The sequence below is a fragment of the Citrus sinensis genome, chromosome 7 (genome assembly GCF_022201045.2).
Source record: "Citrus sinensis cultivar Valencia sweet orange chromosome 7, DVS_A1.0, whole genome shotgun sequence".
Taxonomy (NCBI): domain Eukaryota; kingdom Viridiplantae; phylum Streptophyta; class Magnoliopsida; order Sapindales; family Rutaceae; genus Citrus; species Citrus sinensis.
Window position 1 is genome coordinate 19601801 of NC_068562.1, and position 17048 is coordinate 19618848.

The window sequence follows — 17048 nt, forward strand, 5'->3', positions numbered from 1 at the left end:
AATCATATTTTCTAATTTTTATTTACTTTTATTATTGAACCTCATTTTAACAACGGAGTTTCTTCCATTTAAAAGAAAAAAATAACAGGTTTTCTTCTCTGTGTTCCAGTCACCTAATGATAAATTTGTTGGATCAGGATTCTCTGCTAATGTGATCATGTTTTGAGCAAATCATTTAATTGCTGTTTGGTTGTTAATAAATAAAAAAATAGAAAAAGTTAAATTTTATTCATACACTATAAAAGACAGATAGTAAAAGATCTTTAAAAGGTTTGTATACCTCATCAGGAGAGGATCTTGTTTCAAATTCATTACCCGAAAATTAGAGGAAAAATATCTTTTTAATTTCTAAAATGTTAGATTTTTTAAGGGAAAAAATTATTTGACTTTTAAGTGAGGGTTTAATTAGAAATTGTCCTATTGTGTAATTTTAATAAAGGTTAAAATTATAAAATAATTAAAGGGGTTTTAAGAGGTATTTAGAGGGGTGCTAATAATCCCACTCTTTTTAAATGTAAGTTATTTAAGTAAAGTTTTTATTTTTTTATTTTATTTTAAAGGAACTTCATTGAAAGGATTAATAATGGTTAATAACACAACCACATTTAGTTTAGGTACAATATACAAGATAAATTAAGATTCAAGCCTAAGATAGGATGATTTTTAACAGCAAAGCACAATAACATAACCACAGATACTACAAATTCTAATAATCAGAAGGAAAGAAAAGATTTCACTTATTAACACTAGTTAAGCAATGGACGAATTTCATAGGACAAGCTAGAAGCACCCACCTCAGCTAACATAAGTGAAACTCTCTTTCAAACGAAGAAAAAATTCAATGCAAGACAACACAATGCTAACTACATAATGTGACCAATCAACATAAAAACCACAAAGCACAAAACCTCAACAACAAAAACCACTACTCTTGGGGTATCCCTACAGAGCCAATCGATGTGCACTTGTCCTGGCCCGTTGTTCGCTCGCTCTATGTTATTGTTAACTCATCCAGGCGAACCTCAATGCACTATTATCCAAACATTGACACGATCGCGATCCTGACATTGAAGCAAAATAATAGGGGCGTTCGCGGATAGAATTTTGTGAATTGGACATCAATCCAATATAGAGAAATTATCATTTGTATACCCTATAGTTGCTTTGTTATAAAAAATACTATAACACTTTGAGGGTATATCAATCGTCCACCCTAAATTGACAAAAAACTATCTGCCGCCCACCAAACTATAAGTTGCCGTTTGAAAGTTAACGAAATTGTAGCGAATTGATGATTTTACCCTTGAAACTTAAATTAAAGTAAAGGAAAATGATCACTTATATATCCTTAAATTCTTTTTATTATCACGTGTATACCCTTAAATTATCACTTGTATCATATGAAAAGACCAAATTACCCTTTTGGCATCATCCTATTTAAACGGTAAGTAATGATTTGATGGACGACAGATACATTTTGTCAATTTAAGGTAGACAATTGATACACCCTCAAAATGTTATAATATTTTTTATAACAGAGCAACTATAAGGTATACGAATGATAATTTCCCTCCAATATATTATTATCGGATAAGACATAATATGGTGTAAATGTAATTATATTTTAACTTATTTATTTATTAGTAAATATAATATCATATTTATAAGTTTAATTGTTTTATTAAATAAATATTTTTTTATATTTTTTTCGGATTTGCGGATTTTTACGGATTCACAGAAGTAAATTTATATCCAACCCACCCATTGCGGATTTTCAAATTTTCAATCAAATTCAATCCATCAATCCACATATAAGATTTTTACAGATCAGATTTCTACAGATCAAACAGATAGAACAGATCGGATTGGATTCTAAACATCCCTACAAAATTAAAAAAAAAAATAGAAGACAAAAGAGATTAAAAAAAACTCACACACAGGTCAAAGAGAGAAGTTCCTCCCTGGCCAAAAAAGCCATGCTTAACTTCTAAGTGGCTGCTGGGGCACGGTGGCCGCCAACCACCGCTGGTTAGAACTTTATTTGCATTCCAGCATCGACAACCATAAATAGTCATGACTCATGTGATGAGGGGATCTGGAAACTCTGAGGTTGGTGAGAGCAGTGGTGGTGGCAATGATACCTTACACACAATGGTGTGACCAGAAAACAACAAAAGCGAAAACAGTGGCAACTAACAGGAAACTTCCATTGTGGTGAGCTCGACGAGGATGATAGAGCGAGTGATGAGGATGAGAGGGAGCTCGATGAGGACGAGGAACTTGGATAGCTTTGTGTGAGTGGAGCAGGATAGAACTTGCTACAATTGTTGGAGCATAAATCTAAGAAGAGTTCTTACAAAAAAAGAAAAATATTTGAGTTAGTTGGCCGTTAATCAACGCTATCATAATTACTTTAATAAATAAATTTTTTGAAGTCATGTTATAAAAGGTTACTTTAATAAATAAATTTTTTAAAGCCATGTTATAAAAGGAATCAAAGAAGATTGTAAAATAAATTAAGAATATTTTAGAAATTTTAACTCTTAAAAAGTCCTACAGCTTCAACTTCTAAAGATCTAAAATTTAAGTTTTTGTTATTAGAGACAAAATAACTTATTTAACCATCAAAAGCTCTAATTAAAATACAACTAAACAATACTAAAATTTTTGAAAAGAACTTATTTAATTAAATAAACACTTATACACGTTAAATAGGACAAAAGCTCATTTAGTCTCTGTATTTTAAGATTAGTATCTATTTAGTCTCTATATTTTTAAAAATGCCTCGAAATACCTCTGCCGTTAAAGTATTGATACCCTTACCGTTACTTTTTTTTTTTGGGCTTATTTTTACAATATTACCCTTTTATAATAATTTTTTGTTTGGGCATTAATAAAATGAAAATAATTAAATTACCAATTTAACCCTAAAAAATTTTTAAAAATTATATTAATTTTTAATTGTCAAAAATTAAATTGTTACTTTTTATTTCTTTTGGCTTACTTTTACAATATTACCCTTTTATGATAATTTTTTTGTTTGGACATTAATAAAAAGAAAATAATTAAATTACCAATTTAACCCTAAAAAATAATTAAAATATATATTAATTTTTAATTGTCAAAAATTGTATGCAAACTACCAAGTGTGCAAATGGTGCTTGCAAAAAAATTAATATAATTTTTTTATTTTCTAGGGTGAAATTGGTAATTTAATTATTTTCTTTTTATTAATGCCCAAACAAAAAAATTATTATAAAAGGGTAATATTGTAAAAGTAAGTCAAAAAATAAATAAAAAGTAACGGTAAGGGTATCAATACTTTAACGGCAGGGATGTTTCAAGATATTTTAAAAAATACAGGGACTAAACGGACACTAATCTTAAAATATAGGGACTAAATGAGCTTTTACCCCGTTAAATAAGTTATATCAAATATACACTTATTCATTGTACATCAATATTAAGATATGAGTTACAATTGTGATATAAAATGAAATTTACTTGATAAATTGAATTGATGTTATAATGTGATCCCTAAAATTTATGATATGTGAATTAATATCAGCACTCATAATTGAACTTCCTGCACATCTCTGTTTTAAATATTCAATATTTTTAATTAATTTAATGATTTATTGTCAAATAAATCTAGCAATTTATGCCAATAAAATGATTTATTATGCACTAAAAGCACACAAATTTTTGTTGTTTATATTACGGGTGTTTGCGAATCGGATTTTACGGATTGAAAATCAATCCATATTTGATCCATGATTTTATGGATTGTAAATTTTCAATTCAATCCAATCTACAAATTGACAAATTCAATCCAAATCCAATCCATATGTCTGTGGATCAGATGCAGATTTGACCAAATCCATATCCAATCCATTATTTTGCGGATCGATTTGCATATTAAAAATTTTTTAATTCTGTTCATTGTACGAACTTATTAAATAAAAAAATCTTATATAAAAGTAATTTTATTACCGATCAAATTCAAAATTAAATAAGATTTAAATAAATTAAATATTTAAATAAAGATAGAATAATACAGTCAAAGTCTCAAAATATAATATAGTGAAAAGCAAAAATTCTCATTTGTTTAAATCAATACATGAAAATTAATTAAAATTATAAAAATTAACTGTTTAGAAAGCTATATTTCTTTATTTAGTTATTCAATTATTTTAATCATGTTTATTATATATTATTATCTGATAAGATATATATAGTGTTAATATAACTACATTTTAACTTATTTATTTATTAGTAAGTAGTAACACCATATGTACAAGTTTTATTTTTTTAATTAAATAAATATTTTTTATTTTTTTACGGATTCGCGGATTTTTGCGGATTTACAGAAATAAATCCATATCCAATCCACCGATTGCGGGTTTTTAAATTTTCTACCCAATCCAATCCACCAATCTACGAATCAGATTTTTACGGATCAGACAGATTGAGCGGATTGGATTGGATTCTGAACACCCCTAGTTTATATCATCTTATTGAATTTTGAAATATTGCTTGAGATACTTACCTAGCATATTAATAGAGATCGTCACGGCAAATAAGATATTAGAGGATGCTAAAATCAGTTGCAATAATGAGAATTTTATAAAATAAATTTAAAAATATTGGCTACCAGTATTAAGTCTTCTTACTCGTAAGGAAAAATTCATCGATCAAGTAATGTCAAGATTCCGAAAGGCACAAATTAACATTTTGAAATGAAGCGTCTATTTTTGCAACTGTTGGTTCATTTTCTTTTAACAAGAAAAAAGAAAACTGTTTGGGATTAAGGATGAGCTAGAATATAAATATGTATGTAGTTTCGCCAGGAAAGAAAATAAAATATGGGACAAGCCTTGCACAGTCGCACCCCACTGCTTATTATATTTCTCAAATGTTGCATAGCTCATGGTAAATTAACAAATAAGTTTTAATATAGTGAAAAATATATTATCTTTTATAACAAAAATTTTGTTATTAACAATGAAAACTGACGTTTGTAACTCTGATAAAATCTCTGTCAAATATATATAACTAAAATTACAACATTAATATCATAATTAAACATAAATTATGTCAATCAAACACAGAACTTGTAAATTTAACACAAAAGTTGGAAATCAACATTAAGTGTAAAATACAATATAAATTACATACATAGAACATAAGACTTATAATATATGAATGGTAAATTGGTGTATTACTAGTAAATAAGAAAAAACTTAACAAATGTAACATAAAATTATTGAATCAATATTAAGTGTAAAATAAAATATAAATTAAGTAAATAGAACATAAGACACGTAAATAAAGGTGAAACAAGTAAATTAATATAAGAGTGATAAATTAGTGTATTACTGTTAGACAAAACAAGAACTTACGCATGTAACATAAAACTTATAAATTAGGATTAGGTGTAAAATAGAACATAAATTAAGCAAATAGAATATAAGACATGTAAATGAAAAGTATAATAAAAAAATTAATATTGAGTGGTAAATTGCCTAATTACAGGTAAGCAAAACAAAAACTTATGAATGTAATATAAAACTTTTGAATCAACATTAAATGTAAAATAAAACTCAAATTACATAAATGATATATGGGAGAAGTAAATGAAAGGTAAACCAAATAAATTAATGTAAGAGTGGTAAATTGGTGTATTACTGATAAACAAAACAAACACTATGAGATGTAACATAAAACTTATAATCAACATTAAAAGTAAAATGAAACATAAATTTACTAGATTATACCTAAAATTGTTAGCAGAAGGTAAAATAAGTAAACTAATATAAAAAACTTATAAATGTAAAATAAAAACTCATTGTAATATTAATTACGTAATATACTTATTGGTTTTGTTTCTAAATTAAATAATGATAGTTTTGAGTTTATATAATACATAAGATAATATAAGTAAAATTTTATTAAGGATAGAACTTATTCTTAAAATTGGATTTTGAAAAACTGTTCTCAATTGGTTTTCTTTATCAGCATCTTGTTAGCTTTTTATCTCTTTAGCATTTTCTGATTTAACACATGAATTATAGTTACCAATAATGAAAATTTTATTACCAGTAGCGAAAACTGTGACAGATGTAAAACATACATATTTGATGCAACATAAATGTGCCTTAAATATAAAACAACAATAATATAATAGTAAAAATAGAGTTATAAACTTGTTTTTTTTAAATTGATATGGCGTAATTCAATTGGTTGTATTAATTACTTTTTCGTCCACATAATTTATATTTTATATTTTATATTTTTATCTAACCAATGAATTTATGCCATATCAGCTTGTATAAAATAAGTTTGTACAAAATTTTATAGCTTTAGCATCATTCGTATCATACACAGTATATGTTATGTATGCTTCAACAGTGCCAGTTATTTTATTTTAAATTAGTATTTGAATAATTCAGCAATTAGTGGTTTGAGTTTCATTAGGATTTTTACTATTATGTTGGTACATATGCCTAACATTTAGCAATAAACTGTAAGAATTTGCTTTATTTAAAGCTTGTTGAAATCAAAGAGAAATCATTGATTTGGCGAAAGGCTAATTCATAGTAATTTTTTTCTTTCTTGATAAATCTTTCCAGTAATTTAATTGGACGTTAAAGAATCCTCGAATGAGTTTATTCATACTACCTTCTTTATATTCTATCTTTAATTTATAAAGTAGACGAATCATAAACATGAAATCTTATTTCTTATTTTTCTTAAAGGAAAAGATTAATTCCATTTAATATAATTTTGTAAAAAGATTATTGAAATTAACGTGTTAGGTGGATTTATCAACATTATAAGTTCAATTTAATCTATGACCAATCATTAAAATCAATTTTGAAGAATACTAAGGTATACAGTCACATTGCATATGGAATCAGTGTCAATTATTGAACGCACTTGAAATACCAGCAACCATTTTCTTGGCATATAATAAATTAACTACCTATAAACACTTATTAATCAAGTCGTAATAATGCATGTGTCCATCACTTGACAGCGAAATATAAGCTATTTAGTCGAGCTGTTCTTGTAAAGCCATAAGTCATAAAATATTAAATTACATTAAAATAGTGGTACTAATCTATCATTTGGGATGACTCGAAATGTCTTTTAACAGCATACTAATTCCAAGCCAAGTACTATTGTCCAGGTTCATTGCCGCTATTAGGGATGGCAAAATGCGGGTCCGGGTCCGGATTTAGTCTTTCCGGATCCGGATCCGGATCCGGATACTATTTTTTTTTCTCAGACTCAGATTTTAATTTGGATTTTTTCAGCCGAGTCCGGATCCGGGTTCAACCCGGAAAAATTCGGGTTTTCGGATTTCGGGTTTTGAACCCGGATCAATGAATCAATATTAATTTTTAAAATTCTAAAAATAAAAAATTAATACATTTCTAAACAATAACACATTTAGATTAATCAATAAAATTAATTAAAAAAATAATATTAAAATTAAATATCCGGGTCTAGGTTCCGGATGTCTGGATTAACCTAAACCCGGACCCAGATCCAGATATATCCGGGTTATTAAAATTTATTCCAAATCCAAATTTTTTTATATTTCGGTACGGATTCAACCCGGTCCAAATTATCCGGATTCGTCTGGATCCGAGCTGGATCCAGGTTATTTTGCCATCCCTAGCCGCTATCACACGAAGGGCGAAAAAAAAATTGTGTGGGCGGTGGCGGGATACCCCACCAGGACCAGGTTTCCGCTATATAACAGAACAATGACTCTTGGTATTTAATCATCAACGAAATTTCATTTTTTTAAAACTAATGACTTTTATTATGGAACCTACTACACTGCCACGTAACAATGATTTTTATGATAGAATCCACAAAATTTCTCACCACCTCAGCTCAGGTTTTTCTCCACGTAAAGAAGATTGGGGCTTGAACCCTTCGGAGCCATTATTTTTTTCTTAATGTACAATCAGTGACGGATTTAAAAAAATAATTTACTGGAGGCTAAATTAAATAATAACAAAATGTAAAAATTGAAATTTAAATATATAAAATTTTTGGCAACCCACTTACAATTGTTCTCTACACAATTTCATATTTTAAAAATATTGTGCAATAGACTCATTATCAAGACTATTAAATCCATCTTTTTCTACACAAACAATCAAATTATCATTCATCCATTCATCTCCTATCCGATTCCGAAGTTCATTCTTCACAAATTTCATTGCTCAAAATTATATATATGAGTACTTACGTAAAAATAAATTAATTACAATTGAAAAAATTAATTTACTAATAGTTATAAACAAAATCACTAAAAATAAAAATTGTAAAGACTAGAATTAGTCACTTGAACAATTACAATTTATATAGAGATGTGTTGACATGTGAACAAAAAATAAAATACGAAATTCTTAACTTAATTTGAAAAAAAAAAGAAGAAAAGAACATGTTTATCTTATGCAAAATTGATGTAAAGGCAAGTCGATCCCACATCCCACCCACTCAAGCCCACAACAATTAATAAATCACCCCCCTCCTGACTCCTTCTCCTTTCGTTTTTTTCACTGCGATTATGAGAATAAAGAACAGCACTATGCCTGCAACTTCCTCTTTTCTTCAAGACAATTCCTAATTACAAGTTTGGCACTCACGGTCCAATTTTGGAATTATAAATATTTTGGGTTGTGGGCTTTATTTTTTTAAGTAAAATTATTACTTTATAATTATTAAAATAATAGTTTAAATTTTAAAGAATGAGATTATCTAATAATTTTTACAGGGGTTATTTTAAATTTTAAATTTTCTTTTAAACAAAAAAAGTTTTTTTTTTCAGTGGGGGCTTGAGCCCCCAGTGGTCCTGCACTGCATCCGCCCCTGTGTACAACGAGCTCCTCTTAAATAGTTAAATAAAAAGAATTTTGACATATTTTTTATATAATAAAATACTTATAGTTTAGTGGTAAGATTGTTTTTTAGTAGTTTTGGAGACTTGATTCAAATTTCAATAATCATAGAATTTTATTTCTTTAGATATTTGATTCTTAAAAAACTCAAATTCTATTATTTTCTTTTAAAATTTAAAAACAATAGCAATAAATTATTTTATTTTGAATGTTGGACCTCGTTGTGAACATTAAAAAAAAATATTCTAAATATATAAAAATATTTTGGACTAAGCCTCTCCTAATTTAAATGTCTGGATCGATCACTGCGTTTGGTAAATAAGCTCATAAAGTGTTCTTATAAACAAAAATGTGAAGAAACTAGCAACACTATTACACCCAAAGACTATGTTTTAGGAGTTAGAACTAAGTGTAGGATATGACCAATTTTTAGAGTAAAATATTAATCTCATATCAAGTATGCTCACTTGGATTAGGATAGTGGACGAAAGAAAAATTTATTAAATTAGCAATCTTAATTTTCATGTGGGCTTAATCGGGCTTATTGTGGATAGATTTTATGAAAAGAACAAAATTAAATAAATATATAGATAAAAATAAAAAATAAAAAAATTAATAATTCCAGAACAGAACTTGAAAGGTGTAAGTAATAAAACAATGCCCCCGAATCAGAGCAGATTCATCAAAAGCACAAGTTAAGACCATATCAGATTTTTAAATTTTGTGCACGTTACCATGCCGTTCATCCTTTAAAAATTCAATTCCAAAGCATCAACTTATTGTGGAAAATCTATGCTATTAGAGTATTTATGCTTAAACCTAAACACAAAATGATTTGTATTCTTAAATTGATAAGTATAAGATTTTTATATAATTATACTTCTAAGATCTTTTAGTATTGCAGAAATCTTAGAAATACTAAATTTTCTAATATTAATTGAAATTTTTCATGCATCTTCGATTGAAACAACTCATGATATTATTTTTACTTACACAAATAAAGTTCACTATATGAAGCTCAATTATAACGAAGGGTCCGGCTATGGTGTCCTTTGACACCACTCCCCCAATTTTTGTCCTTTTCTTATTAGCTATTATAAACTCTTAGATTTAACATAAAGTAGTTTTCACGACTTCGATGGATTTAATAGGCAATTAACTCTCCAATTCCTACTGTTTGCTTGCACATTAAAAAATGACAAAGTTTCAATATTTTGACATATAACTCCTATTGTTTTAAATATTTACACTTAAGTCCATTACCTAGTTTGACTTTTTAATAATTTATTTTAAAATTTGCATTAATATACATTAAGAATTTAATATATAATAGATCTATGTATTATTTAATAATCATTATTTAACGTAGGATAGATTTGACTGCACACTAAATAAATTGACATGTATTACTATGCTCTCAATATTTTGAAAATTGATTAGTCCATCCTCCTCTGTTTGGTTTTTTATTTATTTAACCCTTAACCACTTTGATCATATAAAATTTAATTATATCCTTATTAAAATTAAGGTAGAAAAAAAATTAATCATTATCACAATCAATCCCCAAAATGTATTTCTCCTTTTGGTTCTAATCATTAGAAGAAAAAAAAAATGCCTACAATCACTGCTAGTTTATTGTCATGATTACAAATAAATTGCTCAAACTTTCTACTTCAACCATCGAACCTTTTAACTATTTCTAGGTAGAAGAATTTAAAGCCAAAATTTCTAGGTGCAATTGCATTTTTATATCCAATGAGACAATACCCACTAATATTATTTTAATTTTTAATCGTTACTCTTTTCTTTTCTCTCATTTTGTCTCTCCTCCCTCTCATTTTCCCCCACTTTCCTTCATTTTCTTGCCTCCCAAACATCCATTATAAAATAAATTTTATTATATTATTTTTTATATTAGAGAATTATATTTTGTACACGATGAAATAACTTTAGTGGGTGAAAAACTAAAATTAAAGGATAAGATTATTTCAATCCATAAAAATATTCATGATATAAGGATAGTTTATGAGTATAAAATTTTAGATGAAAATGCGTTTGAACTTTGAAGAGTAATTTTTGGGGTTAGAGTAACGAGCTAACTGCAACTTTTCTTTATATTGAAGTAAAAACGCAAATCAAAGAGAGAGTAAGGAGCTAACTGCAATTTACCAATAATCATCCCACAAAAGACAAAAATTGGGGGCATGGTGTCACAGGGACAGCGTAGCCGGACCCTATAATGAAACCCCCAAAACATATAAACCTCTAGAGTTTTAAGAATCAATTGAGAAATTATCCAACACTAACATATAAGAACATATACAAAATTTTCATACCCATAATAGTTCATAATTCAAACAAACTTAGATGAGCTTACCTCAAAGCAGTTAACCCAAAAACTAAGCTCGATCTCTGCACTTTGGTTTCCACCACGTTACACCATGGAGCCTTTTCATGTCTTCACTACATTGATCTCATGCAGCATCAAAAAGGTTTGGTAAAATTGATAATTTTGTCGTTGAAAATGGCGAAAGGAAAGAGAGAGAAGGAGCGCGATGTAGTTGTTCCTGTAATTCTTTAATGATGGCAGGACCACCAGACACCAATTTTCATTTATTATGCATTCTATGAAACGATGTCGTTTTGAATTAACATACCTAAATTTCCTCAAAGATTTTTGTGGTCTCAATAATTTTAGTTGTATTCTATCCTTCAGAGTACAAAGCAAATGGAGTTTCTCACTTCACCATTCATATTGCATCCCTTTTAACAAAGGCCGAATTTGAGGAATGGGTGGTACTGTGCTGGTCAATTTGGCTAGCCAGGAATTATCTGTCCCATGGTAACGCTGCTCGCGATGTCTTGAGCTGAGAATGTAGTGGCTTCACTTAGAGCAGGTACATCGCGAGACCTAGTTAATGGAAGTCCTAAGCCAATCAATTCTAGTCTGTCCTGAGAAAGTCCTCCCCATCCATTTTATAAAGTGAATGTCGATGCAGCTGTCAGTTCCAAGGCTGATTATGCTGGAATTGGAGTCTTAGTGCGAAACTCGGCAGGTGATGTTATGGCAGCTTCTACTTTCCAAGTACTTTTTTTGGGTGATGTAGAGTTTGTGGAAGCCATTACCGTGCAGAAAGGAACTCAATTTGCAACTGACATTGGGCTGGTTCCGGCCATAATCGAATCTGACTCTCTCAACGTAGTCAATCTCATTGGTAACAAAATTACAAATAAGTGCGAAGTGGGGTGGCTAATCTCGGATATTCAAGAAGGTCTGACTTCTTCTCAAAGCCCTATTAAAGTACTCTTTGCACCATGATCTTGCAATGAAGCGGCACATCATCTTGCCAAATTATCTCTGTCATTCTACAGAGAAAGTGTGGATGGAAGAAGCTCCCAGTGATATCTACTTATGTGTACAAAAGACAAACATATGTAAATTCTCTCCATCAATGATGTTCCAGTTTCAAAAAAAAATAAATTTAGTAGTATTAACATTTTGATAGTAAAATGATAATAATTAAAATATTATATAATAAAATGTGATTGTAAAAAATCTTCATAACGAAGTGATATGTCATAAAATATTTGAATCTGATGATATTTAATAGTAATATTTTTTTCCCAAAAAAAACCTAAATACTGGACTAACCCGTTACCTCTTTTCTTTATTTCTCAATACAAATATTACAAAACACATAATAATTCAATTTTGCTACAACACATGCATATATCTTTTGAATTTTTTTTTTCTTTGTTTCGAGTAACACTAACATAAAAATACAACAAACACACGGGTATTCCATTTTTTTTTTTGTCAGTTACCGGAAACCGTATCTCCCTGTGCCACAAGCTTCGGCCTCAGCTTCGCCTTCCACACATTGCCATAACACCCGGCATCACCACCCTTCCTCTTGGCCTCCACCACCACCAGCTCATCCGTTAAACGGAAAACATCAACTCCCAAAAGTAAATTACCATTATACCCCTCCAAGCCAAGCCCCCACTCTTTCTTCTTCTTCACCTTCAGATTCTCCGCCTTGGCGAACTCCTCAACTCTCTCGATCAATTTCTCGGGAGAATCGCGAGATACGAACCGCTCCCCATCGTTCACCGAATCGTACGAGTCATCCAACAAACCGGACAAATCCAAACCGGCCGAGAACGCTATTATATCAAACGCGTTTAAATTACTACCCCGCTCCTGACCCTCGTCCTTTGTCGAATCATCAACAATCCCATCGTAATAATCAGAATCGTAGAATCTCAATTCTTTCAGTCCGCCCTTTTTGAACCACGGATCATGAATAATCTGATCAACGGTGATCCTCGTCTCTGGATTTGTATCAAGAAGTCGCGACAAAAGCCGTCTCAGATCGCTAGACATCCATTTAGGGCACCGAAATTCACCTTTATATATCTTCTTATACATGCTCATCAAATTCGGATCGTTAAACGGCAGGTAACCTGCCGTCAATACGAACAAAATGACGCCGCATGACCACAAGTCGACCTTAGCTCCATCGTATCCCTTCTTAGACAAAATCTCCGGTGCCACGTAAGCAGGGGTCCCACAAAGCGTGTGCAACAGCCCGTCCGTACGAATCTGATCCTTCACGGCGCTGAGTCCGAAATCCGAGACTTTTAAATTCCCGTTCTCGTCCAGCAAAAGGTTCTCCGGCTTCAAGTCGCGGTGGAAGACTCCGCGCGAGTGGCAATATCCGACGGCGGATATGAGTTGCTGGAAGTACTTGCGGCTAAGGTCTTCGCTGAACCGGCCTTTGGCGATCTTCGCGAAGAGCTCGCCGCCTTTGACGAACTCCATGACGCAGTAAATCTTGGACTTGGTGGCTAAGACCTCGTAGAGCTTGACGATGTGAGGGTGGTTCAAACGGCGCATGATGGAGATTTCTCGCTTGATGTTGGAGACTAAATTGGAGGACATGATCTTGTTCTTGTTAATCACTTTGACTGCGACGCTGCGTCCGTTGAGGACGTCGCGCGCGTGATAGACTTTAGCAAAGGCCCCGCAGCCCAGGAGCTTGCCCAGCTCGTACTTCCCGAACAAGGCATTGGCGGCCTGGGCGCGAGGATTTTCTGAAACATTGTGTCGTTCGATCTCTGACATAACCAGAGATCGAACCTGAGGCGATGAAGATGACAAAGCTAACGAAGAATAAAAATGAAACCACTGAATCAAAGCCGCTGGGAATTTCGGATTCAGGTATACGATCGAAGTTTCGGGAGTTTTTGCACAATTTATTTTTTCATTTGTTATAAGCCTGTGCTTGTCGTTTTGAATTGATGATATGGGTAAACAGTATCTTTTTCTTAACGCGGGCGAGAATAAGCTGTTTGGTTCTTTATATTTATTTATTTATTTAATTGTGGGCTATCAAGAAGACCAGAATCGCCTTAAAATAGTAGTGGGGTGCATCGAGGTTGAAGGGTGTTTTAGTCACTGTGAAAAGGGTGGGGACTTACGTGATGCAAGTGAAAAAGTTACTCTTTATTTAACAAAATGTGTAAGTTTTGGCACGTTGGTCTAATTATAGAGGTTGAAAAGTCAGCCACGGAAGAGATGACACGTCGGTGCCATCCGCGGTTTCAATGGAATTTTTAGACCGTGAAAAAAAAAAAATAATGATAAAAAAAGAAAGCTTAGACGGGTTAATAGCCAGCCTTTAAAGAAGGATAGTGCGAGTTATTACTTCTAATATATTTCTCTGCGCCTTTTTTATTAAGACATGTATGGTTGAGTGGGATTAAAGTTTTTTTGTTTTTTTTTTGTGATTCGGAGGCCAAAGCCTAGCTGCTTCACTGGTTAATAAGTGGCCTTACGGTTTCGAGTCTCAACAGCTAGTCAATAGTAAGTAAATAGCTAAAATAAAAGTATTAATAGATGGTGGTGTTAGATGAAATTAAAAAAAAATAATTAAAAAATGGTATGCCAATTTTTTTTTTTAAAACAAATAGAGCGAAACTTCATCTTTTTTATGAAAACAAGATTTTACTGAAAAGTAAGAAGCTGAAGGGTCATAATTACATGTCAAATTACATGTCATTGCTTATAGAAATTAGTTTATATTGAGGCATGCCTCAACAATCATCATGCTCACCCGTATAAATAATGACCAGCGGCTCATCCCACCATGTTAACTCTAAGAAAGAAAAAAAAAAAAAAACCCAAATTATATATTAGCAATCGGATCGCCAATATATAATAATGTTGCAGAGTTAATATACCAAATTATATATTAGCAAGGGACATCATAAACAGTTACCCTCATTTTTTAAGATGTTATATTCTGAATCAAAAGGATCCTCGTTCAAATTTTATGTTTAAACTTTGATATCACATTAATTTGTTTACCAAATATATGATAATGTTGCAAGGTTAATATACCAAATTTGCATCTCAACTTGCATAATTTTATTTGTCAGCTGTTAAATATCTATTTTTGTTAACATATATTCTATATTTATGGATATGACTGTCATGTAAACCAACAGATCATTATTTAAAACACCATTTTTTTTATATTTCAATTTTGCAAGTATAGCATTGTTCATTGCATTCCACATACGTAATATATATCAATGATTTTGCTGCCATGATAATGTTTCAAAATTCTTTATATATACTACCATAAATAGGGTTGCGATACTTGGCGTCGATGTAAGCATCAATTGCAGCTACTCTAGGTGCCGTGTTTAAAGCGACCACTCATTTTGGTAAAGAAGAGATTTGGTCGTATTTTGATCGTAATAAACAAGTGTCATGTGAATGCAAATTACTTTTAATTACTATTGAGAATTATAAGGCAAAAACTGTGAATCGTATGATGCTAGCTAGAAAGAAATTTGGGAAACTAGAATTTTACTGATGGAGAAATCTCATCAATACGTTCACTATTGCATATAATCGCATTCTTATTAATGTCTTACCATTTACAATCTCAAAACATATTCACTTGGTTCCATCAACTTAATTTTTAAACGAGTGAAAAGGTTGCTTTAAGTACAAGATTTATTTACTTGTCCTTGTCAAATTGCTTTGAAGTACAAGATTTCTTTACTTGCTTGCGACATAAAAGTTATTGAATGATTAACTCTATAATCGTAAATGTCAGTAAATTTTAATCTCAAGTATGGTAAGCCCTTTTTTCCTTTATTTTTTCTTCTTCTTTTTGAATAAAAGTCCTTATTGAAATGAAGAGAAGATAACGGATCAGAGCTCTGTAACATGCATGGGTTACAAATATTTGCAGAAAACAGTATTTTAGGCATACACCAACAATCCTCACGTAAGTCCCTTCTAATTAATTAAGCACACTCACCCACCGGGTTGATTATTTAGATCAAGGGAAAAAGAGTGAAACTGATACGATCGTTACTTTGTTTAATTATTTTATCTTTTGTAATTTTATTTGTATTAGTTATTTTTATATTATGAAATATTATCTTGTGGTGGGTTAGCTGTTTGAGTTTTAGTGGGAGTTATTACATGGGGATGGTGAGTTATTTGCTTATTTTTAGAGATAGTTAGATTACAATATTAATATTTTTGTATAGGTATCTCTAATTCATACACAATTATAATTTCACTGCAACTTATCTGTGAGAGTTTCTTGATTTCTCTAACAAACATTAAGAGGTTTGAGTTTCCTTGAATTAATCCCATTTATCTTTCCTCTATCTGTGAGAGTTTCTTGATTTCTCTAACAAACATTAAGAGGTTTGAGTTTCCTTGAATTGATCCCATTTATCTTTCCTCTTTCATTTGATTTCTCCTCACAAATATTTATGTTCGTATAACAAAACCCTCTATTATTTATTTTTTGACTAAATTGATTGAAACCCCCTGATGTTTTGAAACACATCTGAAACTCGTATCAATTTTTTTTTTTGTTGATCTTACCATTTTAATCTTGATGATTATTTGATATTGAGAATATGAATACCTTTAATTATTTAATTAATTAAAATAATTTTTAATCATAATTAATTGAAAAATTAAATTTAAAATTATGGGAAAAAGCAAGGGAGTTGTTCGTAATTTTTTAAGTAATTCTGATTTTTTAAAAAATTATTAGAATTAAATACAAAATTAATTCACAAACAAAC

General features: G+C 30.5%; 1 protein-coding gene across 1 annotated transcript; it reads right to left on the bottom strand.

Annotated features, from left to right (window-relative positions):
- Positions 1–12561: 12561 nt before the first annotated feature.
- Positions 12562–14271, bottom strand: LOC102608674 (CBL-interacting serine/threonine-protein kinase 11). The gene has a single exon (XM_006468111.4). The coding sequence runs from the start codon at positions 14047–14049 to the stop codon at positions 12739–12741; it is 1311 nt and encodes a 436-aa protein (XP_006468174.1). The 5' UTR covers positions 14050–14271; the 3' UTR covers positions 12562–12738.
- Between the last annotated feature and the right edge of the window lie 2777 nt (positions 14272–17048).

Excerpts from the sequence above, each read along its gene's own strand:
- LOC102608674 (XM_006468111.4), bottom strand. The coding sequence starts at position 14,049 with ATGTCAGAGATCGAACGACACAATGTTTCAGAAAATCCTCGCGCCCAG.